This window comes from Nerophis ophidion, linkage group LG05, assembly GCF_033978795.1.
Source record: "Nerophis ophidion isolate RoL-2023_Sa linkage group LG05, RoL_Noph_v1.0, whole genome shotgun sequence".
NCBI classification, from domain to species: domain Eukaryota; kingdom Metazoa; phylum Chordata; class Actinopteri; order Syngnathiformes; family Syngnathidae; genus Nerophis; species Nerophis ophidion.
Window position 1 is genome coordinate 1,210,990 of NC_084615.1, and position 26,965 is coordinate 1,237,954.

Consider the following 26,965-nt stretch of genomic DNA (forward strand, 5'->3'; position numbering starts at 1 on the left):
CCAGATTAAAGCTTCACAACAAACAAAGAAACAGCGGCTGTGTTTGTGTTGCTACAGCCGGCTGCAATACACCGCTTTCCAAAAACAGCTTTCTTCTTTGACGTCTCCATTATTAATTGAACAAATAGCAAAAGATTCAGCAACACATTAATCCAGAACACTGTGTAGTTATGCGATAAAAACACGTCATCATTTTGGACGTTTTCAACAGGATACTAGAGGGGAAATTTAAAATTGCAATTTAATAAACTAAAGCGGCCGTATTGGCATGTGTTGCAATGTTAATATTTCATCATTGATATATAAACTATCAGACTGTAGCATAGCAGTGGCTTTCAGTAGGACTTTAAGCAAATACATTTATTTATTTGGATTTTGACCAACAAAGTTAAATATATTTGTTGGCAATATTGGAAGTGTTTTTTTTTTCCTGTGTCAAACTCGAAAAAAAAAAAAACTAATGCCTTTAGTAAGAAAATAAAAGTTATTTTTTTGACACATTATTTCCAGGCCAGCTCTGTCCCACGGGCCTTGAGTCTGACACCTGTGTTCTAGGCCAGCTCTGTTCTAGACACCTGTGTTCTAGACCAGCTCTGTTCTAGACACCTGTGTTCTAGACCAGCTCTGTTCTAGACACCTGTGTTCTAGACACCTGTGTTCTAGACCAGCTGTGTTCTAGACCAGCTCTGTTCTAGACACCTGTGTTCTAGACCAGCTCTGTTCTAGACCAGCTGTGTTCTAGACACCTGTGTTCTAGACCAGCTCTGTTCTAGACACAGCAATGAGTTTATTTATGGATGTACAATAAAACTCCTCATAGGAAGTTGCCATTTGTTGTAACTTTGTGACAGCCGGTCCCTGAAAATAGTGCCTAGATTAAACCGGTCCGTGGTGCAAAAAAGTTTGGGTACCACTGCTCTAGACCAGGGTTAGGGAACCTATGGTTCTAGAGCCAGATGTGGCTCTTTTGATGACTGCATCTGGCTCTCTGATAAATCTGAGCTGACATTGCTTAACATGATAAGTAATGAATAATTCCACTTGTAATCACAGTGTTCAAAATAATATTCAAAATATAAAACATTCTCATGCATTTTCAATTCCATCCATCCGTTTCTACCGCACCTGTTAAAGAAGTTGCGTTAATGGTAAGAAGTTATTTATTTATTATTGGTTAGTGTGGGGCTTGCCCTCCTGGGGGTTCTTCAGACCACCAAGCACCGACATGAGAGCCTGTTTCAGGGTTACAATATTGTTTTATTTTTCAATAAGTCCCTCAGTTGCTTTCCAGCAATTGTATTTTTCTCTTTCGTTTTCGCTCGCGCTCTGGCTCCAGCCCTAACCCCGTCTCTCCTCCTGGCTGCTGCTTATAACAGAGTGACAGGTGATTAGATAACAAGGCCCAGGTGGGCCGTCTACGCACCCGTCGCTGATTTAGAGGCCGGTCCTGGCACACCCCAGTTCATTGCAGGCCCACAGGCCACGCCCCCTCCACAGTTAGCTTCAGAATAACAATGTTATTACAAAGAATAAGAGACCTATTATACTCTAGAAATGTTGGTCTTACTTAAAAATGCACGTGTTTAGTTGTGTTCAGTGTTATAAAGAATATTATATGGCTCTTACGGAAATATATTTTAAAATATTTGGCTTTTTGGCTCTGTCAGCCAAAAAGGTTCCCGACCCCTGCTCTAGAGCCAGATGTGGCTCTTTTGATGACTGCATCTGGCTCTCAGATAAATCTGAGCTGGTATTGCTTAACACGAAAAGTCAGTGTTTTTCAACCTTTTTTGAGCCAAAACACATTTTTTTCATTGAAAAAATTCCGAGGCGCACCACCAGCAGAAAACATTTAAAATATTGACAAAAAAAATAGCACGTCTCTATGTAGGTGTACTACTTACGTATAAAATACTACACGGTCTAGCTCCATCCTATCTTGCCGATTGTATTGTACCGTATGTCCCGGCAAGAAATCTGCGTTCAAAGGACTCCGGCTTGTTAGTGATTCCCAAAGCCCAAAAAAAGTCTGCGGGCTATAGAGCGTTTTCATTTCGGGCTCCAGTACTCTGGAATGCCCTCCCGGTAACAGTTCGAGATGCTACCTCAGTAGAAGCATTTAAGTCTCACCTTAAAACTCATCTGTATACTCTAGCTTTTAAATAGACCTCCTTTTTAGACCAGTTGATCTGCCGCTTCTTTTCTTTCTCCTATGTCCCCCCCTCCCTTGTGGAGGGGGTCCGGTCCGATGACCATGGATGAAGTACTGGCTGTCCAGAGTCGAGACCCAGGATGGACCGCTCGCCTGTATCGGTTAGAGACATCTCTACGCTGCTGATCCGCTTGAGATGGTTTCCTGTGAACGGGACTCTCGCTGCTGTCTTGGAGCCACTATGGATTGAACTTTCACAGTATCATGTTAGACCCGCTCGACATCCATTGCTTTCGGTCCCCTAGAGGGGGGGGGTTGCCCACATCTGAGGTCCTCTCCAAGGTTTCTCATAGTCAGCATTGTCACTGGCGTCCCACTGGATGTGAATTCTCCCTGCCCACTGGGTGTGAGTTTTCCTTGCCCTTTTGTGGGTTCTTCCGAGGATGTCGTAGTCGTAATGATTTGTGAAGTCCTTTGAGACATTTGTGATTTGGGGCTATATAAATAAACATTGATTGATTGATTGATACTGGCAAGCCAAAACTTATTTCGAGTTTTTTTCGCTGTTTTCCTGTGAGACTTGCGCTCCTATTTTGTTGGCTTTTCTTCTTTTGTTGGTATTTTCCTGTAGCAGTGTCATGTCCTCCTTGACTGCTTTGTTTTTACAATCAAGAGAAGTTGTGCGGACGCACTCCTTTTTTGTGTGGACATTGTTGATTGTCATGCCGTGTACGGGATGTACTTTGTGGACGCCGTCTGCTCCGCACACTGTAAGTCTTTGCTGTTGTCCAGCATTCTGTTTTTGTTTACTTTGCAGCCAGGTCGGTTTTAGTTTTGTTTTGCTTCAATGCCTTTTCTTAGCAACACTCGCATTTTATTTTTAGTTTAAGTGTTGGATACGTTTTTACCTACGTGCTGCCTCCCGCATATTGTGATCACGACATACCATGTTCCTGACATCTACAAAAGCAATGAGCTACCTGCTGCCACCTACTGATATGGAAGAGTATTACACGCTTACTTTCTCCGAGCTCTAAACAGCACAGACACTCAATAACAGCACATTTTTGAATTATAGTTACAGGTTTGCAAAAAATATTATCAACCCAATGAGGTGAAATGACATCATCTCTCCCACGACACACACACAGTGGTTGAAAAACACAGCAATAAGTAATGAATAATTCCGCTGGTATCCATCCATCCATCCATTTTCTACCGCTTATTCCCTTTCGGGGTTGCGGGGGGCGCTGGCGCCTATCTCAGCTACAATCGGGCGGAAGGCGGGGTACACCCTGGACAAGTCGCCACCTCATCGCAGGGCCAGGTAATCAGTGTTAAAAATCCATCCATCCATTTTCTACCGCTTATCCCCTTCCGGGGTCGCTGGCGCCTATCTCAGCTACAATCTGGCGGAAGGCGGGGTACACCCTGGACAAGTCGCCACCTCATCGCAGGGCCAGGTAATCAGTGTTAAAAATCCATCCATCCATTTTCTACCGCTTATCCCCTTTCGGGGTCGCTGGCGCCTATCTCAGCTACAATCTGGCGGAAGGCGGGGTACACCCTGGACAAGTCGCCACCTCATCGCAGGGCCAGGTAATCAGTGTTAAAAATACATCCATCCATTTTCTACCGCTTATTCCCTTTCGGGGTCGCTGGCGCCTATCTCAGCTACAATCGGGCGGAAGGCGGGGTACACCCTGGACAAGTCGCCACCTCATCACAGGGCCAACACAGATAGACAGACAACATTCAAACTCATATTCACACACTAGGGACCATTTAGTGTTAAAAATAACGTTCAAAATATAAAACATTCTCATGCATTTTAATCCATCCATCCGTTTTCTACCGTTCCTGTTCAAGAAGTCGCATTAATGGTAAGAACTATTTTATTCATTAGCTTCAGAATAACAATGTTATTGAAAAGAAGAAGATACCTATTATATCCTTAAAATGTTGGTCGTACTTAAAAATGCGCACATTTATTTATATTCAGTGTTAAAAATTATTATATGGCTCTCTCGGAAATACATTTTATAATATTTTGCTTTCATGGCTCTCAAAGCCAAAAAGGTTCCTTACCCCTGCTCTAGAGCATGGGTGTCAAACTCTGGCCCGCTGTAACACCACATTCACCGCTAATACTCACACTTGCTACCCCCCCCCCGATTTTCCAAGGAGACTCCCAAATTTCAGTGCCCCTCACGAAAATCACAGAGGGCAACCATTCTCCCAAATTTCTCCCGATTCCCACCTGGACAACAATATTGGGGGCGTACTGCCTCAAGCGTCCTCTAAAACCTTTCGTCACGTCCGCTTTTCCTACGTAGAAACATATGTGGCTTTTACACACACTCAAATGCAATGCAAGCTTGCTCAACAGCCATACACGTCACACTGAGGGTGGCCGTATAAACAACTTTAAGACTGTTACAAATATGTGAACCAACACTAAACGAGAATGGCAAGCAATTTTCGGGAGAACATCTGCACTGTAACACAACAGAACAAATACCCAGAACCCCTTGCAGTACTACCTCTTCCTGGACGCTACAATATAAACATTTATTATTAGCCTGTGGGAAAAGTTTATTTTGATATTTACCTGAGAAGGCTGCAAATAGAAAAGAGGCATTCAATTTCTATTTAAATTTGATTTGATATACCGTTGCTATTTTTAAATTATTAGTATTATTTGAAACTGGATTTTGCATGTCACGATAGTTATATAAGCCTTGCTTGTTCAATATTCAATGCAAAACGTGTTTGGGTCCCTATTAAAAGGTTCATTTGTTCAACTTTGGCCCGCGGCTTTGTTCAGTTTTAAATGTTGTCCCACTCTGTATTTGAGTTTGACACCCCTGCTCTAGAGTGTAATATAAATAAATGGCCATGATCCAAAGACAGCAACCAATCCTTCAATGGTAAAATCACCTAAATGGTTTTCACAGAATTGATACCTTCAAAGCTTAGTAGCATAACAACTTGTTTAATTCAGCGGTTAGTCTCCCTTAACACCCACTCAAATTGGGTGGGTCACAGAACAAGGCCAAGCATGGCCCCAAAAAGGAACAGTTTATACAGAAGTTTATTTAATTGAACAGTGACAATCTTGCATTCATTTTTTTGTTGTTGGTCTGCAAAAAAGCAAAGTGTAATAACCGTGCCATGGATGAGGGACAAGTAATACGCCACAGGATGAAAATACAATGTCCTCTTCATCCTGTAGACACGCGCTCTTGTTAATTAGCAGTGCTGTAAAAAATAAGTCACATAATCTATACATTTTTAAGATGCGATGCCTTCATTTAGGATTTCAGCTATTAGTCAATGGTTTTCATAACAGCTTACGTCATGTACTTATGGACAGTCGGCGGTCAAACATCTTGACAATAAAGACAAAAGTGCAATGGTAAGAGTTATGATTTTACATTAATTATAATGTTCTGTTATTAAGGAGGCATTTATCCTAATAATGTCACCTCAATGTGAAACTGTCAAAACAATCTATAAGCACCTTTCGAAAAGCCCAAGGACACTTTACAAGATGCAGGTAAAGTCACGTAACAGACAAAAAATGGACAGTGTAGAAGCATTTAAACGTGGGTTTTGAGTCGGAATTTGAAGGCGTTAAATATTTTGAATGTCAGGTGTTAAAAATGAAGAGTTTAGTGGGCAGATGAGACAGCAAAGTCTCATGTGTGGGTCAGACAAGGAAGGAGGGGTGATTATGCAAATTAATTTAAAGGCATAAAGGGGTCTGTGGTCAATTAACTGCCTGACCGAGAGCCAATGAAGGTTCTGTTATGAACCGGGCAGTTAAGGAGCTTGTGGAGGGACTTATGGGGCAGACCAAGGAGTGAGTTGCAGACTGAACCAAGATGGAGGCAGGGCGGACAGATCTGATTTAATGTTGCGAAAATGGAAGAAGTCACGAGGGGGCAATTGGAATGAGTTTGCTATCAAAGGTGATACTTAGACCCTTAAGCAGAGAGGCGGGAACGACTAAAAGCTGTCAATAGAGTGAAGCTATCAACTTAGGGGTTGTGATGATTTTGTACCAATAAGGAGTTGAATTTTATCACCATTTCATCTTATTGGAGCTAAACCAGAGGTGAATGTGGACATCTGTGGGCCCCTCACAATTCGATTAAAAATCAATTATTGATGCATCTTCAATTTATAAATATTGACGGTTGTACATTTTTCGCTTCACTAAATACGCGTTTATCTCTTGCAACTTTTAAAAACAGTGCATTTGTAATAACAAACACTTCAATTTATTCCCACACTTATCAAATTAATGGAAATGTGTGTAAAACTGGAACATAAGTGCCCAAAAATAAAGGAGCTGGTCAGATCTCTGAGGTGGCTCGCTAGTCAAATACGTTTTAGAACTGTTTGATTAACTTTATTTTCAATAAATAAATCGACATTTACTAATCCATTTTCATAATTGTCCATGTTCTAACTGTGATGCATCTAAAAATCGATTATTTCCACCACCTCTGGTGTCATCGGTGTAGCAGTGGAAATATTGCCAAGTGGGAGAAGACCGGTAATGAAAGGAATGGGTTGTGGGACCCGAGACCGAGCCTAGGACCTAGGGCCACACCTATTAAGGTGGAAGGTTTAAGATGTATGAAGTGTGGCTTGTGAGATAGGACGTATAAATGTGGAAATGAAGTCGACTAGCAATAGATCAAACGGGGAAAAAGGATTGTTGAAATTTTTTACATAAAAATATTATAAACCATTTACGTGTGATGAAAGAAAATATTTTGGCCATGTTACTATAATAGTAGTAAAAAAAAAAAAAAGCTTTAAGAGGGGTGCAGGGGTTAATCACCATGCCTAGAACACTATATCAACCCAACATACTATCAAAAACTGAGACATACCAAGTTTGTAACATCAATGTAATTCGATTTTCTTTTTTAACAGCCAAAGGTGATTTGCTTTTTCCTGAATAACCTACTTTATAAAATAATTGTATTACACAGCTATATCATGCCATAGTGAACAAATATGGCTGTTTACATGTCACATGTAATGGCAAACTGTCCCATTTGACTCACACACTGACACCAGCTGTTTAAATGGGTTGTGCTGGTAAACAATAACATTGCAAAATTCGCCCCAATTTAAAATTAAAACCGCTGATACAAAGCATGATTCAAAATTATTTATACAAGCTTATTTACAGCTAATACTTTGACCTATTGTAACGCAACTGTACCAATACACACCTTATAGTATATAAGGCTTCGTTCAGGAGCCAATAAAAAAGAATGGTGCAGATTTGAGCTGCCCAAACTGCCTGCAGATGCACAGCTTTTATTATCAGAGATTTTTCTTTGTATATATTGGCTTTCTTTTACAACTTGACCCAGTGCATAAGTCAGTATAGTCACTAAATGTTGATTCAAACAGCATGCATGGTTTGTGTGAATAACTTTGGAAAGTTGTAAACTAGTTATAATAAATGTCTACAAATGTACACAAGGTTGAAGTGGTATGCCATTTTCTAAGCACAATAACCGTCTTAAAAAGGGATAACTCAATTCATATTAGTTGTACAATGATCTTTTGCAATGGAAAAAAAAATGATTTGGCTGAGAAAAACATTTTAACAGCAACCAAGGGCCTTTTTTTGAATATGCATGTATACATTAAGAACTTGAAAATAAGAGGAGGGGGTCTTGTGCAGGGAAGATTTTCCACTGATTAAAAAAATGTACACATGATAACCAATGTTCATAATTGGATACATCATGAAACCACAACAACCCTTAACTCCGCCAGTCTCACAGCATGGACCAGCCCAAATCAATAGTCACAATAAAACCAAACAGTATGAAAGGAATACATTTCAACAGATATCCTTCTACTTTACATGGTTAATGAACATGGGTTATTGTATAATTAAAGTGAGAACAATAAGGCATGTTTAATTACACAACACTCTCTCTATTGGTAGACACCAGGACAGCCCTGCGACAGATTGGACAAGTGGAGTTTTCTGATAGCCAACGATCAATGCAGTGCACATGATACTCATGGGAGCAGGGAAGCTTACGGAGCTTGTTTCCTTCTGCATACTCTGTTATACAGACACTGCAAGTTTTCAAGGCATCATTCTCGCCGAAGTTGCGCATGGCCAGGTTGTCAATCTGTTCTTTGGTCAGCCCTTGGGGCTGGTCCTCATCTTCATCATTCAATAGGAAAAAGTGAGCCAGTCGTAGAAGGGGCAAAGAGCTGGGCTCTTCGAGGCTAAGCGGCGGACTGGGTCGAGCCCTGACACCAGAGGCCGGCGGACCAGTGACAAGGCCCTCATCCGCATCAGTGTCAACAGTTCTGGCTCGGACACCAGCAGCTACAGGTGGTTCATCAACAGTAGGAGCTGGAGCAGGAGAAGTGGTACCCTCTGGGTTATTGGGGGTTTCAGATACATCTGCAGACGCATTTGCTCCACGGTTCGAATCGGTGGAATCTGAGTCTGAATCCATGAGGTAGCCAAGCTCACCAAAGCCTGTCATGATCTGTCTAATCATAGACTGGAGAGCCATTGAGGTCGCCTCTCCCAAACCTGCATCCGAAATTCTGCGGATAGGGATACGAATTGTACTGACGTACGTCCGCACGCCAGCACGCTCCGAGCGTGAGAAAGTCCTACGAAATCCACCACGCTCGCTTTCATAAAGAAACGTGTTGTTTGAGTTGTGTGAACGTGAACGGGTACGACTGGCAATGCTGTCTCTTTGGCGATATTCGCCTGGACGAACGCGACGTACCTGAAGATCAAGCATGATAGTCGGAGGCCGCCGTCCAGCTGCCCCACCTTCTACTCCGGTTTCTCCTTCAGGAGATGTGACGTTTGGGGTCTCGGGGCTTTGCTCCGTTTCAACACTGGGCTGCTGAGTGTCAATCTCAGGTGCACTTTGTCTAGAAAGAACATGTTGTCGAGTCCGAGAACTACCCTCAACATGAGGCGCAGGTGGAGCGCTGGTGTCTGTGCTGGGGCCTTGAGACATTTGGGCAAAACGAGGATTTGGGAGCTCTTCCAACTGATCTAAACGGAGAGGGGAGCGGCTCCTGGCTGTGCGAGCCCGGGTTCTGCATGGCTCAGAACTACGGCTACGGGCCCTCCTGTGCCCTCTACGTGGAGAAGAGGAAAGAGTGGGTGGAACTGGCACAACAACTGGTGAGCTGGGAGCTTCTCCAAGTGTCTCTTCTGAAACAACCTCTTCCCGTTCAGGCTCTGGTTCTACTATGACAGCCATCTCCTCAACAACTGGTTCTTCTACCACCCCCGTCTCCATGAAAACTTGCGGTTCAGTATTTTCCTCCGCTGCTTGAGACGGAGCAGTTTGCTGCTCTCCTTCTGCAGCTGCCTGCTGCTCTGCTAGGTTGCGGTTAACGCTGATTTCCAGGCTAAAGCGAAAGTCTCCACTGTTTGGGTTGGTCTGACTAACTGCCCGCCATGACTGGTTTCCACGATGACCAGTCCTAGTTGTGTTTCCTGTGCGTCTTACTGTATTTAGCCATTCAAGGAGACTATCTCCGTTAGCTGGATCCTCTGAGGTTTCGGGTTGCTCTAAAAATGATTAAAAAAATAATTTGTAATGTTAACAATTTGATTTTAATTGGGTAGAACAACAATAAACTTACCTCCTGGTTCTTCTCCATTTTCAGTCCTGGGGGTGTTATTCTGCTGCTCTGGACCATTTTTAATATGATGAAGTCTACTAAACAGTTCATCCTCTGTTGCTTCTCCTGAAAGAATATTGAACAACAAAACAAAAGCATGTTATAAAAGACAAACTTTTGCTTTTGTTGAAACTTGTAATTGTATTTTCTTCAATTTGTTTAGTTTAGTTCACCCAATCCACAAAACAGCTCCTCAAAGACTAAGTGCATATTTTGGCACCAAAAATAAAGCTAATGTAAAATAAAATACATTGAACACAAACTTGAAATTGTGGACAACAACATTTATGCATTCATCTATGTAAAAATATTGCTACGCATGTGACAAAGGTTTAAAGTACATACCGTGCGGTTGTCAAAAAAATCGATTCTTGTATTAATCATGTTTCTTAATCGATTAATGTCCAGCCACTCAAGCAAATCACATTGTTGATGTAGATGCCTCTATCTGCTGTACAGATTTACTTCAGAAAAGTAGTGTGGAATACTTTTGTTGCCTTATTTGTATTTAACTTTAATAAATGTTTGAGAATAATTTGGTTTCATTTTAAATAATACATCAATTCATCAGAGCTGTTTATCTATTTTATGGATATCATAGAACTGGCACCCCATGTTATTTAAGTATTGATTCTAAATTAAGAATCGTTTTGAATCGAGAATCGATTCTGGAACGAACAGTTACTCCTACAAATCGAATGATGCCCAGAGGGGGAAAAAAATTAATTAATTAATTAAAAAAAATCACAGCCCGAAAACACAGTAGATTTGAAATAATAATTGCCCATAGAGCTGTTTGGTTTTCCTGAAACACAGCAACAGGAAAATGCTAAAAAGAACCTTCAGACTTACCAGGGCATGCCACTGCCCAGTCAATGCCCTCTCCGTGCAGGATGATCCACTAAAGGATGCTCCAAATTTACAATCCCCTTTCCACTATCCTGGGACAGAAACGGATTGGGTATCTTCAGTAAAGTGTTGTAGAATTTTTAGCATTGTGACAAATCCAAGCTTGCAGAGCTTATTACTCGGCATAATATTTTGCGAAACAGGCACAAGTAGGGAGATTTTTAACAGATGACGGAGGAAAAAATAAAAACTTACCTCATGCTCACATAAACTGTTGTAAACTAGTTCTTGTCGGTTTATTATCAAAGGATTGATATAATCTTGTAATATCCTTTTATTTTTGTACATGCTTTGGGCACAATGACCATAGCAAATTAATCTTAATTGTGAAGGGACAAAAGCCACATTTCTTGTTCCAAATTACAGCTCCACAAAAAAATTCCAAAACTGCAATCATAAATTACACCAACATTTTTGTACCGTATTTTTGGGAGTATGATTCACTCCCGAGTTTAAGTCGCACCTGCCGAAAATGCATAATAAAGAAGGTAAAAAATATATACATGTCGCACTAGTTTAAGTCGCATTTTTGGGGGAAATTTATTTGATGAAACACAACACCAAGAATAAACATTTGAAAGGCAATTTAAAATAAATAAAGAATAGTGAACAACAGGCTGAATAATGCGGCATAAATAACCAACTGAAAACGTGCCTGGTATGTTGACGTAACATATTATGGTAAGAGTCATTCAAATAACTATAAGATATAGAACATGCAATTTGTTTACCAAACAATATGTTACTCCTAATCACTAAATCCCATGAAATCTTGTACGTCTAGTTTCTTACGTGAATGAGCTAAATAATATTATTTGAAATTTTACGGTAATGTGTTAATAATTTCACACAAGAGTCGCTCCTGAGTATAAGTCGCACTCCTGGCCAAACTATGAAAAAAACTGCAACTTATAGTCCGAAAAATACGGTAAATGGCAACTATTTTTGATACTTAAGAATCTGCAGCACAAACTAACACTGCCATTTTAGTCAGGGAGTCCCTGTGTCCAAGAGGCATCGGCCTCTAGAATGAGTTGACTCCACTACCATGGTGGTACTAACTGATTGCCGTGGGAGAAGCAATAACAGTAACTTTTTTTTTTTACTTGCCTTTATTATGTGCAGGAAAGTACTGGCATGCAAGCCAAAGTGCTGTGCTTTTGACTTGATAAATACAGAAAGTAATCAATTTTTTTTTTTAGAAAAAAAAAGAATAAACCCTGTCAACTACACTTTCGAGACTTCTGGTGAAGAGCGACAGAAAGTTTCTTTAGAGCAGAACAAGACAATGGGAGCCTAATAATAAATATTAACTGAGTTTAAGAAAAACATAAGCACATGGCTTTAAACATGGTACTTATATGCATGCGTGCATGTGTAGAAATAAATAATCTCAGACAATCTCAATAATATGCAAGAAAAATATGTATTTTTTGTGCAAAATCGTGCAGCTCTATTCCAAACACTCTTTAAATGCTTTACAAACATCATGGTAGCGACAGACTAATTGCCAGCGCCAATATTTAGATTTTGGCATCATATATAAACAATCATCCATCCATCTCTCCATTTTCTACCGCTTGTCTCTTTCGGAGTCGAGGTGGGTACTGGAGCCCATCTCAGCTGCATTTGGGTGGAAGGCGGTTCACACCCTGGACAAGTCGCCACCTCATCGCAGGGCCGACACAAAGAGCCAACATTTACACACTAGGGACAATTTAGTGTTGCCAATCAACCTATCCCCAGGTGCATGTTTTTGGAGGTGGGAGAAAGCCGGCGGGAACCCACGCAGTCATGGGGAGAACATGCAAACTCCACCCAGAAAGATCCCGAGCCTAGGATTGAACTCAGGACCTTCGTGTTGTGATGCACATGCCCTAACCTCTATACCACTGTGCTGGCCATATAAACAATCATAACAATACATAATAGTGGATTAGATTTATTATAGCGCTCTTTTATCGACTCAATACTCAAAGCGCTCAGAGAAGTGAGAACCCATTATTCATTCACACTCACCGTATTTTCGGACTATAAGTCGCAGTTTTTTTCATTGTTTGGCCGGGGTGCAACTTATACTCAGGAGCGACTTATGTGTGAAATTATTAACACATTACCGTAAAATATCAAATAATATTAGTTAGCTCATTCACGTAAGAGACTAAACATATAAGATTTCATGGGATTTATGGATTAGGAGTGACAGATTGTTTGGTAAACGTATAGCATGTTCTATATGTTATAGTTATTTGAATGACTCTTACCATAATATGCCAGGTTAACATACCTGGCACCTTCTCAGTTGGTTATTTATGTGTCATATAATGTACATTTATTCAGCCTGTTGTTCACTATTCTTTATTTATTTTAAATTGCCGTTCAAATGTCTATTCTTGGGGTTGGGTTTTATCAAATAAATTTCCCCCCAAAATGCGACTTATGGGTTAACCCTAACCCTAACCCTAACCCTAAACCCTTACTCCAGTGCAACTTATATGTTTTTTCCTTCTTTATTATGCATTTTCGGCAGGTGCGACTTATACTCCGAAAAAGGTTTAACATATAAAATAGCAAAAATAAAGTATTGACAAACCAAGTTGCACTTCATTAATGAACATGTAGGCAGAGATTGAGTTGTATATTAACTGACAATCAAGTTAGAACCTTCTTAAAAAAAAGTGCAAAGTAACAATATAAACACTACAGTACAAACAGATGTATTAACACGTGCGAAGTGAGTTTAGACTGTACTGTTATATTTAAAGTGGGCGTTGTTGTAGTTGTGCACATTTGGGAAACTGGCTCCTCTGTGTTGATAGGCTCATCTCGTCCCAAAGGTTTAAACTGAAATATTCCAACATTGATGCGGTTTAGTGATAATTTCGCACATTTTAGCTTCCTACATGCTAACTAGTTGCACTTTGTAATGCGAACGGGCCAGCAGCCCAGTGTCGCTGCAAAGAGTCAGAGACTTAGGACAAGAAAAATCACCACTTTCTTATTATTCCGTTATCGTACAAAAAGGGTGAATGCTATTGAAGCATGCACATCCCTATTAAGCAATGATGGAACACTTAAACATGTTAATTTTCATTTATCGTCGATTGATTGACTCATCGAATATCGGCCTAAGCCTAGTTATCCGCCATTTTACCAGTATCGGCTTTTTAAAATGTTTTAGAGACAACACAACTACAGTAAATTACGGACTATAAGCCCTTCCCCTTTCCTACGGTTTGAACCCTGCGATTTTTCTCTACTGATGGACATAACTTTCATTAAGCACATGCCAAGACACCTAAATGGTGTCTTGTAGTTTGTGCTATGGCGCCATCTTTTGGATGAATTCAGTCATTGCAAGTACAGCTGGGTGAATGCCCTCAAGTATCTCCTGCCAATTCAAGCTTAGAACCAGAAGTAGACATGCCTTTCTGTCTTCTACTCGTATGAATTCTTCATTTCTCACTCCATGCAAAATCTGTAACTTTTACAGTATACCTAAAACAATTCTTATTTACTAACCTGTCCCATGTGTGCTGCATGTAGGAATGTTTTCATGCATAATTGCCCGTGCTATCGTTATGTAATGAAACTAGCATGATTAGCATTTGCTAAAATGGGAACACATTTGCGAGTGTCGGTGTCAGTATTACCCATCCATTCATCCATCCATTTTCTACGGCTTATTCCCTTCGGGGTTGCGGGGGGCGCTGGAGCCTATCTCAGCTGCATGCGGAAGGCGGAGTACACCCTGAACAAGTCGCCCCCTCACACTACCTTACAACGGTATTCTGTTTGTATTGTTCCAGTTTCACAAATAAATTCCCAAAGACGTCATTGTGAAGTTATTGAGTCTGTTTAAAGAGCAAGCTTCCGCAGCTAGTGGGTCCATGACGATGACTTCGGTTTTGTTTGATCAGCCATTTAATTCCTTTTTACAGACAGCGTTTTGAAACAATTAAGGTATGTAGTAAATAAACATTAATAAAATATTTCTGTGTAAATAAATAACTTCACAACGTTTATATCTGCAGTTTATAGTTCAGCGCGGCTAATGTTTGAAAACATTTTTGATTTAGAAATTTTGCGTTGCTTCTTATGGATATATAGATACTTTATTAATCCATCCATTTCCTTGCACTTGTCTCTTTCGCGGTCCACCACGGGGGAAATTCGGGTTTTCAGCACAATTACGTTGAAGATTACACAAACATTGTACAGGGAGGCAGAAAAGGAATGCTGACGTGGCTGCCAATTATGGCACTCCTTAAAAGGTGGGAAAAAGGTGAACGCTTGGGGGGATGAGTAAAAAAAAAAAGGAAATCTCGGACTGGGCTAGGGCTACGGTGGCAGATTAAAGTTAAAAGTTAAAGTTAAAGTACCAATGATTGTCACACACACACTAGGTGTGGTGAAATGTGTCCACTGCATTTGACCCATCCCCTTGATGACCCCCTGGGAAGTGAGGGGAGCAGTGGGCAGCAGCGGTGCCGCGCCCAGGAATCATTTATGGTGTTTTAACCCCCAATTCCAACCCTTGATGCTGAGTGCCAAGCAGGGAGGCAATGGTTTCCATTTTTATAGTCTTTGGTATGACTCGGCCGGGGTTTGAACTCCCAACCTAGCGATCTCAGGGCGGACACTCTAACCACTAGGCCACTGAGTAGATTGCTGCTATATAAAGCGCTGCTCAGCCGTCAATCGCCCCCAAGGGGTTCAAGTGGTGGAAAACGCATGGCATGGGGATTGGGGTCTGTGTGCATATGCTCATTGTCCCAAAAGTATGTCGGAACAAGGATAATTTTTTTGTATTTTTTATTTATTTTTAAATCCTCTGCGACAAAAAAAAACAACCTTACATTTATCGGTAAAATGTATATTTAGTAAATACGCCTGGGCGATATAAGTAAAACAAAGAGCAGGCAGGAGCTCACATATTTATACTTTCTGTAACATCCAGGAAGAAATGTCAGCCAGCTTGAAACACGTCTCAACTATAAGCTACTTGGTCTTAACTTACATTTTTGCAATATTTCACAAGGAAATCTTACACTGTATTAAGTCCATATATTTCTATAACATTTTGATTAAGTGGATGGTGCGTTCCGGGAGAACTTTCGTTCCAATCCAGGCCATGAAATAATTGTTTTTTCATTTAAAAAAATCCTTTAATACATTTTACCGGGAGATTTTCTATATTGTGTAAGGCCAATGTTAATGCTTCTCTGCCACACAGCATTTGACACAGGTAATAAAGGTGTTTATAATGATGTGGTTTGGTGCTAAATTATCCACAAGGCTAGCGTCGAATAAAATATTATCTTTCTACCGATCGGACGTTTTCTAAAATAAATAAAAACAACTTAAAGCCGTGTCCAGATATTTACTGAAGTATACTATGGTTGTTTAGCTAACTTTTACTGCAACTGATTATCGGCTCCTAGTTGGTGGGGCTGCAATTAAAAATTATTTTGATAGGCTATTACGGTGGCAGATTGCTGCTATCTAAATTATATCCAGAAGGAACTCTCCTGAAGGAATCAATAAGTACTAACTATCTATATATTAGTCAACGATTAGTCAACTAATTGGATAATAAAGCATACACATATTTAATGGCTATAATTTTCCATAGATTTCTAAATGCAGGGTATACCCTAACTTGCCAAAATACCTGTGGTGGTGTGGCGTGGTCAATATGACGTCATCAGGTGATTTGCTGTGATGCACATATTCTTTAAAAAGGTAAAACAATGTGAATATATATTTAAAACAAATCTGTTATTATTAAGCATAGTATTAACATACATATTTTGTTACATATCATTTTGTTCTATTTTTAAATTGTTGCTGAATGTTGTACAATGTAGTTTGACATTTTTTTATTTTTTATAGTTTTTTTTAAGAGATTTGTCGCTCTTACTTTAATAACGACTGGCAATAAATGTAGCACTTATTTTTGGTTTTATTGGAGACTGTATTCTTGTTTAGAGACGCTTTACGTCCGTCTCTCCATGTCCACGACGAAAAGTGACTTGAGCTGCAGAAAGCTTGACGTCTTCACGCTGCCTTTCTCTCATTAAAAACCACCAGTGTCCTCTAAATTTGTGAAGATTGCTTTCCGCGGGTATATTTCGAATATATTAAAGTACTTCCACAGCGCGGACACGCTGCCTCCGCTCCAGACACCCCCATGCGTATAGCTTAAGTCATCGCAACATCCTATTTAGGGAGCACAATTCCGGTAAGCAAAAGTGGGCTTGAACAGACAATTTACCCAACATATTTAAATGACAGTAACTTGACGGTACTTCAAATATATAGTTATCATTTATTACTGGTTTATATACCACTAATTAGAAGTGCACATCTATGGCCAAAATAATGATCCTCATTACTTTTAATATTATAAATATCATGATTAGTCATTATTCCCCTGAGATCAGCAATTTACTTGCAGTAATGGGTTCCCCGGTGGTGGGAAATGGTGGTGAGGGTGTCAACGGTACGTTGTCATGTAATTTGTATTAAAATAAAAATGGCATATATATATATATATATATATATATATATATATATATATATATATATATAAAGGCAAATCGTTGTGTCTATCTTTTTCCCAGTGCATATGCCTTTCACTCCATCTATTCATTCACTATTCATTTGTTTAGGTTTTTTTAAGCCATAAAAAAACAACGATCCAACGTTTGTAGTGTGAATCAAGTATAATATGACAAAAATACAGTGCATGTTAGTGTAATGATTGTGCATTGAAGAACTGCCTCGTAAATTTCTGCATTTCTTGGACTGGTATATAATTGCAGATGAAGGAGGGGCAATTCAATGGAAAGCACACCTATCTGGTGTTTGTACTTGACGGAAAAGTGTTCCCAACTCTATTTAGCACAGTAGTTTGCCGTTAGTTCCGTTAGTGGGACTCTAGGAAGACATGAAGAACAGCATTTGGTGCAGACAACCACAACTGTCACTGTTTAATACAGGGTTTCTGCATGTATCAGCAAGTCAAATGCAATGTTTTTAATGCCACTTAAAATATATTTAATGCCCATGTCCTACTGCAGATAGGTTATGTAGTCAAAAGCTTACAATTGTAAGCATTTGACAATAGTAATCTTAAATAGTTTAAAGGTTTACATTAACTGTTACGCTCTAGACAATGAAGGTTGGCTAATAAGACTGTTTAGAGGTGGAAATCTTTGGGCAGCTCATGACTCGATTACGATTCAAGAGCTATGATTCGATTAAAAATGTGTTATTGATGCATCTTTAATTTATTAAAATGTATTATTTCCCCCACCTCTCAGTTTTTATTTCGATTTGTATTTATTTAATACAGCAGAGGCCCTGCGATGAGGTGGCGACTTGTCCAGGGTGTAACCAGCCTACCGCCCGATTGTAGCTGAGATAGGACCCCCCCCCGCAAACTCGAAGGGAATAAGCGGTAGGAAATGGATGGATGGATAATACAGCAGAAGATGCATTGTTGGTCACGCCACACGTGATTAGTTAATAGCATGTGTGATTTCACTGCATTGATGCCCATTGAGCAAGGAACGCCTCCCTGGGTTGACCATCCACAGGTTTGAACCAATGTTCATTAGGTTAGGAAAACTTCTTAGATCCTAAAATACATTATAAAGTCAATTTTTATCAACGACAAAACAAAATTTGCATTTTTTTTTTCAATTTTCTTTTGTTATCATTTGCACATGCTTCATGTGTTTATTATTTCTTTGTGGTAGTTTTGTTTCAATTTCTAAATTACTGTTTCAAAATTAGAGAAATAATTTCTCCATCATATTTAGAAAAAATATATCGAGACACATGAGTTTTGTGTGTCATATTATTGTTGAAAAGGGAGCTGTGACCAGGGTTTACGCAGCTTAACTCGGTCTTCCCCTACGGTTTTAAAGCAATGTGCACATTAAAACTTACCGTTGTATTAAAATGATTAGTTCCACCTCCACCATTGAAGCTACACACAGGACATTGTACACCCATTCATTCATTTTCTACTGCTTGTCCCTCACGTGGAAGACAATTGCATGTACCAAATTTTTTGGACCACAAGGCACACCGGATTGTAAGGTGCACTGCCAATGAGCGGGTCTATTCAGATCATGTAATGGTGGTTCTTTGGTCAAAACGTTGCATAGATTATGTTTTACAGATCATCTTCAAGCCACTTTCTGACAATCTTTTCAGGACGTGTCTTTTTGTGGGCAGGTTTATTTACGTGCCTCCACCATGACAGATTATTCTCCCTATTATTTTTCGTATTTTTAACGATTCCATAGTGAGTCTAATATCTGATTAGTTACAACTGTACGTTACTTTGTATTAGAAATAGCAACAGTGGAGACTAAATGTCCCACAAAAAGGGAGCTTATTGACTCCGGCGAGGGCTACAATGGCGGATGTGCGCAAATTTTCGGAACTTGTGTAAATCCAAAAGACACAAAAAAAAGGTACAAAAAAAGGGAAGAATAGATGGTTTTGCATAAGTAAATAAAAAGGGCAGATACTATGTCTCCTAATAGGGACCATTTTGGGTTTCTTTATACACACACATATAACACCCGTAAGTTATAAGGCGCAATGTCGTTTTATTTTAATGAAATATTTTCAAGTGTGCTTTGTAGTCCGAAAAATACTCTAAGTCATGTCTTTGGACCTACCCTATCATGCCTGTACTGAAACAAAGATTGTGGATGACTGAGAAGAGGCTCAATATGTTAATGTAATTCCACTGTCGAATATATACGCTTAAGTGCTGAGAGCGATGCACAGTGAGACCTCTGTATCCAGTATGAAAAACAAAGACGGAAAAGACACAAAAAAGTAATTTATCGATGACGGCAAAGTTTTAAAGTTCATTTTCATTTATCGTTCCTGGACTACAACAGTATGAATAGTTTTAATGCCTCTGGGCGTCTAATTTGAGGTTTTTTTAGTGCCATTTAAGGCCGTAATTTTCACAAGATCAATTGAATGACAATTCTTTTCAATGAGCGACGGGAACCCTGTAATAACAGCGGTGCAGTCCTTAAGCCTGCAGCAGCCTGGAAAAAAGTTTGTTAATGACGGCCATCAAGGTATTGAGCTCTGTGCCTTTACACAATGGACTCTGGCGAGGGTCTTCAAGAAGAGCTGCTGTTGCTTTTCTGGCATGACGCTTGTAAAAATGCTTGATTTGATGAAATGCAGAGGCACCTACTTTTTAAAATGTTAATCTCGTCAACAATCACCTTCATTTAAGCCAAAATCATGATCATGATTACAATCTGCTTAAGTGGGCAGCCCCGTGTAACACATCTAGACCATATTTATTGATGCATGCTTTCACTGTAACTTTGATTTACCAATGATACGAGCCACATGTGTGTAGACAGAGTAGATGCATCATCAAGATATTCTAATAATTAAATTAGCTTTTGAGAGGGACCCGATTCTGATTACAGAATTCAAAACAAAGGGTATTTTCTTTTACACGCTGCAATGACACATGCAAATTGGTCAGCTTTGAGAAAGAAAGAAAACTGTGAAAACTGTCACTAAATCCAGCCTAGTAAATAACGCTGTGTATATTTTTGGTACATATAAAAAAGAGTTGACTAAATATGATTGAAACAACAATCCATATCTATATAATTAACATGTATTTGTTCTGTATACGATAAAAACAACTATTACCTGGGGTTCCTAAAAGATTGTTGTCTCTCATGAGACGATAGTCCTCATCGCTTAGATTGTTGACAAACTGGTAGAAGGCTTCCTCTCTGTCCAGACGATCCAGTTGCCGCCTGCGCTGTGACTCGGGCTGGTCACTGCCGCTCTGCTCTGAACTGTCAGACCCTTCCATTGGCTCAGAAGGGAAAGAGGTTGAGGGCTATTATCCAGTCTCCAGCAAGATCTAGATGCTGCATGACAGAGGACACGACATGAATAAAAGTGGTTTACTGCAAGAAGTAATTGACTAAAAAACAAATGTTAGACCATGCTATTCCAAAACAATGAGGCGATCCAAAAGTAAATAAAACTACATGTTAGGGGGCCAGACTTTAAAAGTATACGGTGGAATATAATTATGAAAAGGATTACAAACTTTTTCGAAGATAACCCGTGTTTTTATGCAGCGGTAACTACTTAACTTTTCCAAATTATAATGGTGGTGGCTGAAACTCAGTGCGACCCAATCATGAATAAATTCTCAACCACAAGCCCAGAATTTGCATTTTAATTCACTACAAAAATTGAAGCGCAGACAATGCTAGCCCCAGTTTCCAATCAGTTTTCCAACCTTTTTGGAGGCAAGGCGCATGTTTTTATTTGAAAAAATCCAGAGGAACACCACCAACAGAAATTAAGAAATGAAACTTAGTAGACAATAAAAAGTCGTCGTTGCAATTGTTGGATATGAATTTAAACCATAAGCAACTATGCATCACTATAGCTCTTGTCTCAAAGTAGGTCTACTGTCACGACCTGTCACATCACGCCGTGACTTTAGAGTTTTCTGGTTGTGCTACCGTGCATAGTGTTTTAGTTCTTGTCTTGTGTTCCTGTTTTGGTTGCTTTTCCTGTTGTTTTGGTATATTTCTGTTGCAGTTTTATGTCTTCCTTTGAGCGCCATTCCCCGCACCTGCTTTGTTTTGGCAAACAAGAATATTTAAGTTGTTGCTATATATTTTTGTGTGGACATCGTTGATTGTCATGTCATGTCTGCTCCACACGCTACAAGACTTTGCTGTCATCCAGCATTCCGTTTTATTTTCGTTCTGCATAGCCATCTCTAAGCCTTAATGCCTTTGCTTAGGGGGCACTCACCTTTTGTTTATTTTTGGTTTAAGCATTAGATAATTTTTTACCTGCAGCATGCCTCCTGCTGTCATCTACGTATTGTGATCATGACAAACCATCCTCGTCTCATACGACATGTTCCCGACATCTAAAAAGCAATTATAGTGTATATATACATATATATATATGATTGTAGAAATATATTTCAATTGACGAAAATATATAAAGACAGAACAATAAGATCATATGTGTCTACATTTTGTTTTATATGTATTATGTTACTGATTTTCGTCTGGTGTTGTATTTGTTTTGAATCATCCCGTGAGGTGTATATTACTTTTTAGTTCGGTTTGTACTTCATTAAGTTTTGCACTTGTTTTTTTTTGTCTGTTTACATCATATTTGGATGTATTTGTATGCTTGTGAATCTGGGCTAGCCATTAAGTAACTTATTCTGTTGAAGGGGGCAGGAAATATAAGACTTTCTTCATCCTGTTCCTTCTCAAGCATAGGTTTGTAAATATTTGTTTAGTAGCTAAAGTTTAATTGTCTTTTGATCAAAAATGCAGGAGAAGTAAATTGTGAAGTGAATTATATTTATATAGCGCTTTTCTCTAGTGACTCAAACCGCTTTACATAGCGAAACCCAATATGCAAGTTACATATAAACCAGTGTGGGTGGCACTGGGAGCAGGTGGGTAAAGTGTCTTGCCCAATGACACAACGGCAGTGACTAGGATGGCAGAAGCGGGAATCGAACCTAGGCTGGAACCCTCAAGTTGCTGGCACGGCCATTCTGCCAACCGAGCTATGCCGCCACGTGAATACAATCATATCATTATGTAGTCATGGTTTGGATTTGAACCCTGCAAGGTACGGTAAGTAGGATGGTGTTACCACGGAACTGTCAGATCACCAACCGAGCTATACCGCCCCACAGAGTACTCTGCCAAGTTCTAGACAGCACCGACACTCAACAATGGCACATTATTGGTGGATTATAATTACTAGTTCGCAAAAAATATTTTTAACTCAAATAGGTGAAACTACATAATCTCACGGCACACTAGTGCCAAAGTAGTTGGGAAAGGGCATGTTCACCACTGTGTTACACCACCTTTTCTTTTAACAACACTCAATAAACGTTTGAAAACTGAGGAAACTAATTGTTGAAGCTTTGAAAGTGGAATTCTTTCCCATTCTGGTTTTATGTAGAGCTTCGTCCGGGGTCTCCGCTGTCGTATTTTACGCTTCATAACGCGACACACATTTTTGATGGGAGACAAGTCTGGACTGCAGGCGGGCCAGGAAAGTACCCGCACTCTTTTTTTACGAAGCCACGCTGTAACATGCTGAATATGGCTTGGCATTGTCTTGCTGAAATAAGCAGGGGCGTCCATGAAAAAGACGGCGCTTAGAGGGCAGCATATGTTGTTCCAAAACCTGTATGTACCTTTCAGCATTAATGGTGCCATCACAGATGTGTAAGTTACCCATGCCTTAGGCTCAAATGCACCCCCGTACCATCACACATGCTGGCTTTTGAAGTTTGCGTCGATATTGGCTGGGCGATATTGGCTTTTATTAATATCGCAATATTTTTATGCCATATTGCGATATACAATATATATTACGGTATTTTGCCTTGGCCTTGAATGAACACTTGATGCATATAATCACAGCAGTATGATGATTCTATGTGTCTACATTAAAACATTCTTCTTCATACTGCATTCATATATGCTACTTTTAAACGTTCATGCAGAGAGGGAAATCAAAACCAAGTCAATTGACCGAAACTGTATTTATTAAATACTCTTCCTTCTCTCACGGGTGACTTCTTAAATGAAAGAACAAATTAATAGTCTTGCTACCTTTTTGTAGTAACACTTCTGCTGCATACTTTGCATATTGCTGCTGAATATCTTCCCACTTGAAGCCAAACCACCGCCAGATGATGGACCCCCTACTCTTATAATTTGGCCATTTATTGTTCTTCCTCCATTTGTGATCAGTTTCGCACCATCTCTCTCTTGTATTGTCACAAGCTCCGCTCCGCTCGACCTGTCTCAGCTAACGTTAACCATGCTGCTACCTCTCTGGTCGGCAATACAGATGACACCAGACGCGCGACAGTATGTGACGTATGTAAGAAGGCGGGATTGTTTTATGTCTCTGTGAGAAAAAAACGAGAAAGAGTGAGAAACGCCAGTAATGTAATGCACGCAGCTAAGAGCAACTGTGTGAGAACATATAATCGAATATTACGATGTAGTCATTTGCTATATCGCACAGAGACAAAAAAGCGATATATCATTTATATCAATATATCGCCCAGCCCTACGTCGATAACAGTCTGGATGGTTCGCTTCCCCTTTCGTCCGGATGACATGATGTCGAATATTTCCGAAAGCAATTTGAAATGTGTACTCGTCAGACCACAGAACACTTTTCCACTTTGCATCAGTCTTAGTTGGATGATCTCGGGCCCAGAGAAGCCCACGGCGTTTCTGGATGTTGTTGACGAATGGCTTTCTTTTACATAGTAGAGCTTTAACTCGCACTTATAGATGTAGCGACCAACTGTATTTAGTGACAGTGGTTTTCTGAAGTGTTCCTGAGCCCATGTGGTGATATCCTTTAGAGATTGATGTAGGTTTTTGATACAGTGCCGTCTGAGGGATCGAAGGTCACGGTCATTCAATGTTGGTTTGCGGCCATGCTGCTTACGTGGAGTGATTTCTCCAGATTCTCTGAAACTTTTGATGATATTAAGGGCCGTAGATGTTGAAATTCCTAAATTTCTTGCAATTGTTCTTAAACTGTTTGACTATTTGCTCACGCAGTTGTGGACAAAGGGGTGTACCTCACCCTATCCTTTCTAGTGAAAGACTGAGCATTTTTTGGGAAGATGTTTTTATACCCAATCATGGCACCCAACTGTTCCCAATTAGCCTGCACACCTGTGGGATGTTCCAAATAAGTGTTTGATGAGCATTCCTCAACTTTATCAGTATTTATTCCCACCTTCACGATGTCAAATATTTCCGAAAGCAATTTGAAATGTGCACTTGTCAGACCACAGAACACTTTTCCACTATGGATCAGTCCATCTTAGATGATATCGGCCCGTTTCTGGATGTTGTTGATAAAACGGCTTTCGCTTTGCATAGTAGAGCTTTAACTCGCACTTAGAGATGTAAAGACCAACTGTATTTAGTGACAGGGGTTTTCTGAAGTGTTCCTGAGCCAATGTGGTGATATCCTTTAGAGATTGATATAGGTTTTTGATACAGTGCCGTCTGAGGGATCGAAGGTCAGGGTCATTAAATGTTGGTTTGCGGCCATGCTGCTTACGTGGAGTGATTTCTCCAGATTCTCTGAACCTTTTGATGATATTAAGGGCCTTAGATGTTGAAATTCCTAAATTTCTTGCAATTGTTCTTAAAATGTTTGACTATTTGCTCACCCAGTTGTGGACAAAGGGGTGTACCTCACCCTATCCTTTCTAGTGAAAGACTGAGCATTTTTTGGGAAGATGTTTTTATACCCAATCATGGCACCCAACTGTTCCCAATTAGCCTGCACAGCTGTGGGATGTTCCAAATAAGTGTTTGATGAGCATTCCTCAACTTTATCAGTATTTATTACCACCTTCACGATGTCAAATATTTCCGAAAGCAATTTGAAATGTGCACTTGTCAGACCACAGAACACTTTTCCACTATGGATCAGTCCATCTTAGATGATATCGGGCCCGGAGAAGTCGGCAGCGTTTCTGGATGTTGTTGATAAAATGGCTTTCGCTTTGCATAGTAGAGCTTTAACTCGCACTTAGAGATGTAACGACCAACTGTATTTAGTGACAGGGGTTTTCTGAAGTGTTCCTGAGCCCATGTGGTGATATCCTTTAGAGATTGATATAGGTTTTTGATACAGTGCCGTCTGAGGGATCGAAGGTCAGGGTCATTAAATGTTGGTTTGCGGCCATGCTGCTTACGTGGAGTGATTTCTCCAGATTCTCTGAACTTTTTGATGATATTAAGGGCCGTAGATGTTGAAATTCCTAAATTTCTTGCAATTGTTCTTAAACTGTTTGACTATTTGCTCACGCAGTTGTGGACAAAGGGGTGTACCTCACCCTATCCTTTCTAGTGAAAGACTGAGCATTTTTTGGGAAGATGTTTTTATACCCAATCATGGCACCCAACTGTTCCCAATTAGCCTGCACACCTGTGGGATGTTCCAAATAAGTGTTTGATGAGCATTCCTCAACTTTATCAGTATTTATTCCCACCTTCACGATGTCAAATATTTCCGAAAGCAATTTGAAATGTGCACTCGTCAGACCACAGAACACTTTTCCACTATGGATCAGTCCATCTTAGATGATATCGGCCCGTTTCTGGATGTTGTTGATAAAACGGCTTTCGCTTTGCATAGTAGAGCTTTAACTCGCACTTAGAGATGTAAAGACCAACTGTATTTAGTGACAGGGGTTTTCTGAAGTGTTCCCTGAGCCCATGTGGGGATGCCCTTTCGAGAATGATGTCGGTTTTTGCATGCCATAGTGTTTTCCAGTTGAATGCCCAAGTAATAATTTGGAAATTAAACCCAAAAAATTAAATAGAAAAATTAAACAAAAGAGCGCAAGCTGATGGAGATAAAAACAAAATGGCATCAGATAGCAAAGCTCACATTAGACAGCTATCAGTACATACGCATTGGCCACGGCTGCAATCCTCGCCAACACATGGCACAACCGTGGGTTGGAACTGCGTGACTTACATGTGTGGTTAACGGAGTTGTTAGCAGACATTTATTGTGTCCGCTTCAGCGACACCGCGGCGGCCGAGTCAAAAGGCTAAGTGGCTTTGGGGCTAACTAGCGCACAAGCAGCTAGCCGCATTAGCTCCCAAACAGGCCTTCTGACAATTGACGCTACGCCGGCGAGTAACTAGACGAAAGCGTTTCCAATCCTTCAATCTTCCATAATCAGGACGAGCCAACGGGAGTCACGTAACTACTGAACGCCATGTTTTGTTCCACAATTACATAAATTGTGGCGTCATCGACAGCGAGCTAACTGTTAGCCATGACGTCTCAGCCAGTCAGCCCAAACAAACGGGATCAATTTAGTTCGCTTAAAAATAACTCCAGCGGGAAACGTGGTCTACTTCTCGGAAAGTCACTATTACATTACCTGTTCGATGATGGGAGTAAATATGGGCGCGCACGGCCAAGTTGTTCGTGCTGTAACCTTTAAAAAACGCTCGGCTGTTCGGCTAAGTGTAGTTTCAGGAATCCATTTTGTTTCTTTGAGGAACGCTACAACTGTCTTCCGGAAATGCAAGAGCAATGGGC

The 26,965-nt window shown here is 40.1% G+C and overlaps 1 protein-coding gene across 1 annotated transcript; it reads right to left on the reverse strand.

The window, feature by feature from the left end:
* Positions 1–5,131: 5,131 nt before the first annotated feature.
* On the reverse strand, positions 5,132–26,965 carry rlim (ring finger protein, LIM domain interacting). Its single transcript, XM_061899669.1, has 4 exons — positions 26,805–26,965; positions 20,495–20,721; positions 9,830–9,934; positions 5,132–9,755 (listed from the first exon to the last, which is right to left on the reverse strand). Exons 2-4 carry the CDS (start codon positions 20,661–20,663, stop codon positions 8,113–8,115), a joined length of 1,917 nt encoding a protein of 638 aa, XP_061755653.1. The 5' UTR covers positions 20,664–20,721; positions 26,805–26,965; the 3' UTR covers positions 5,132–8,112.

Bases quoted from the DNA above. Each gene is read 5' to 3' on its own strand.
- rlim (XM_061899669.1), bottom strand. From the start codon at position 20,663: ATGGAAGGGTCTGACAGTTCAGAGCAGAGCGGCAGTGACCAGCCCGAG. The intron at 9,935-20,494 runs GTAATAGTTGTT...ATATTCTTTCAG, and splicing joins CAATCTTTTAGGAACCCCAG to GAGAAGCAACAGAGGATGAA. The intron at 9,756-9,829 runs GTAAGTTTATTG...AATCATTTTTAG, and splicing joins AAATGGAGAAGAACCAGGAG to AGCAACCCGAAACCTCAGAG.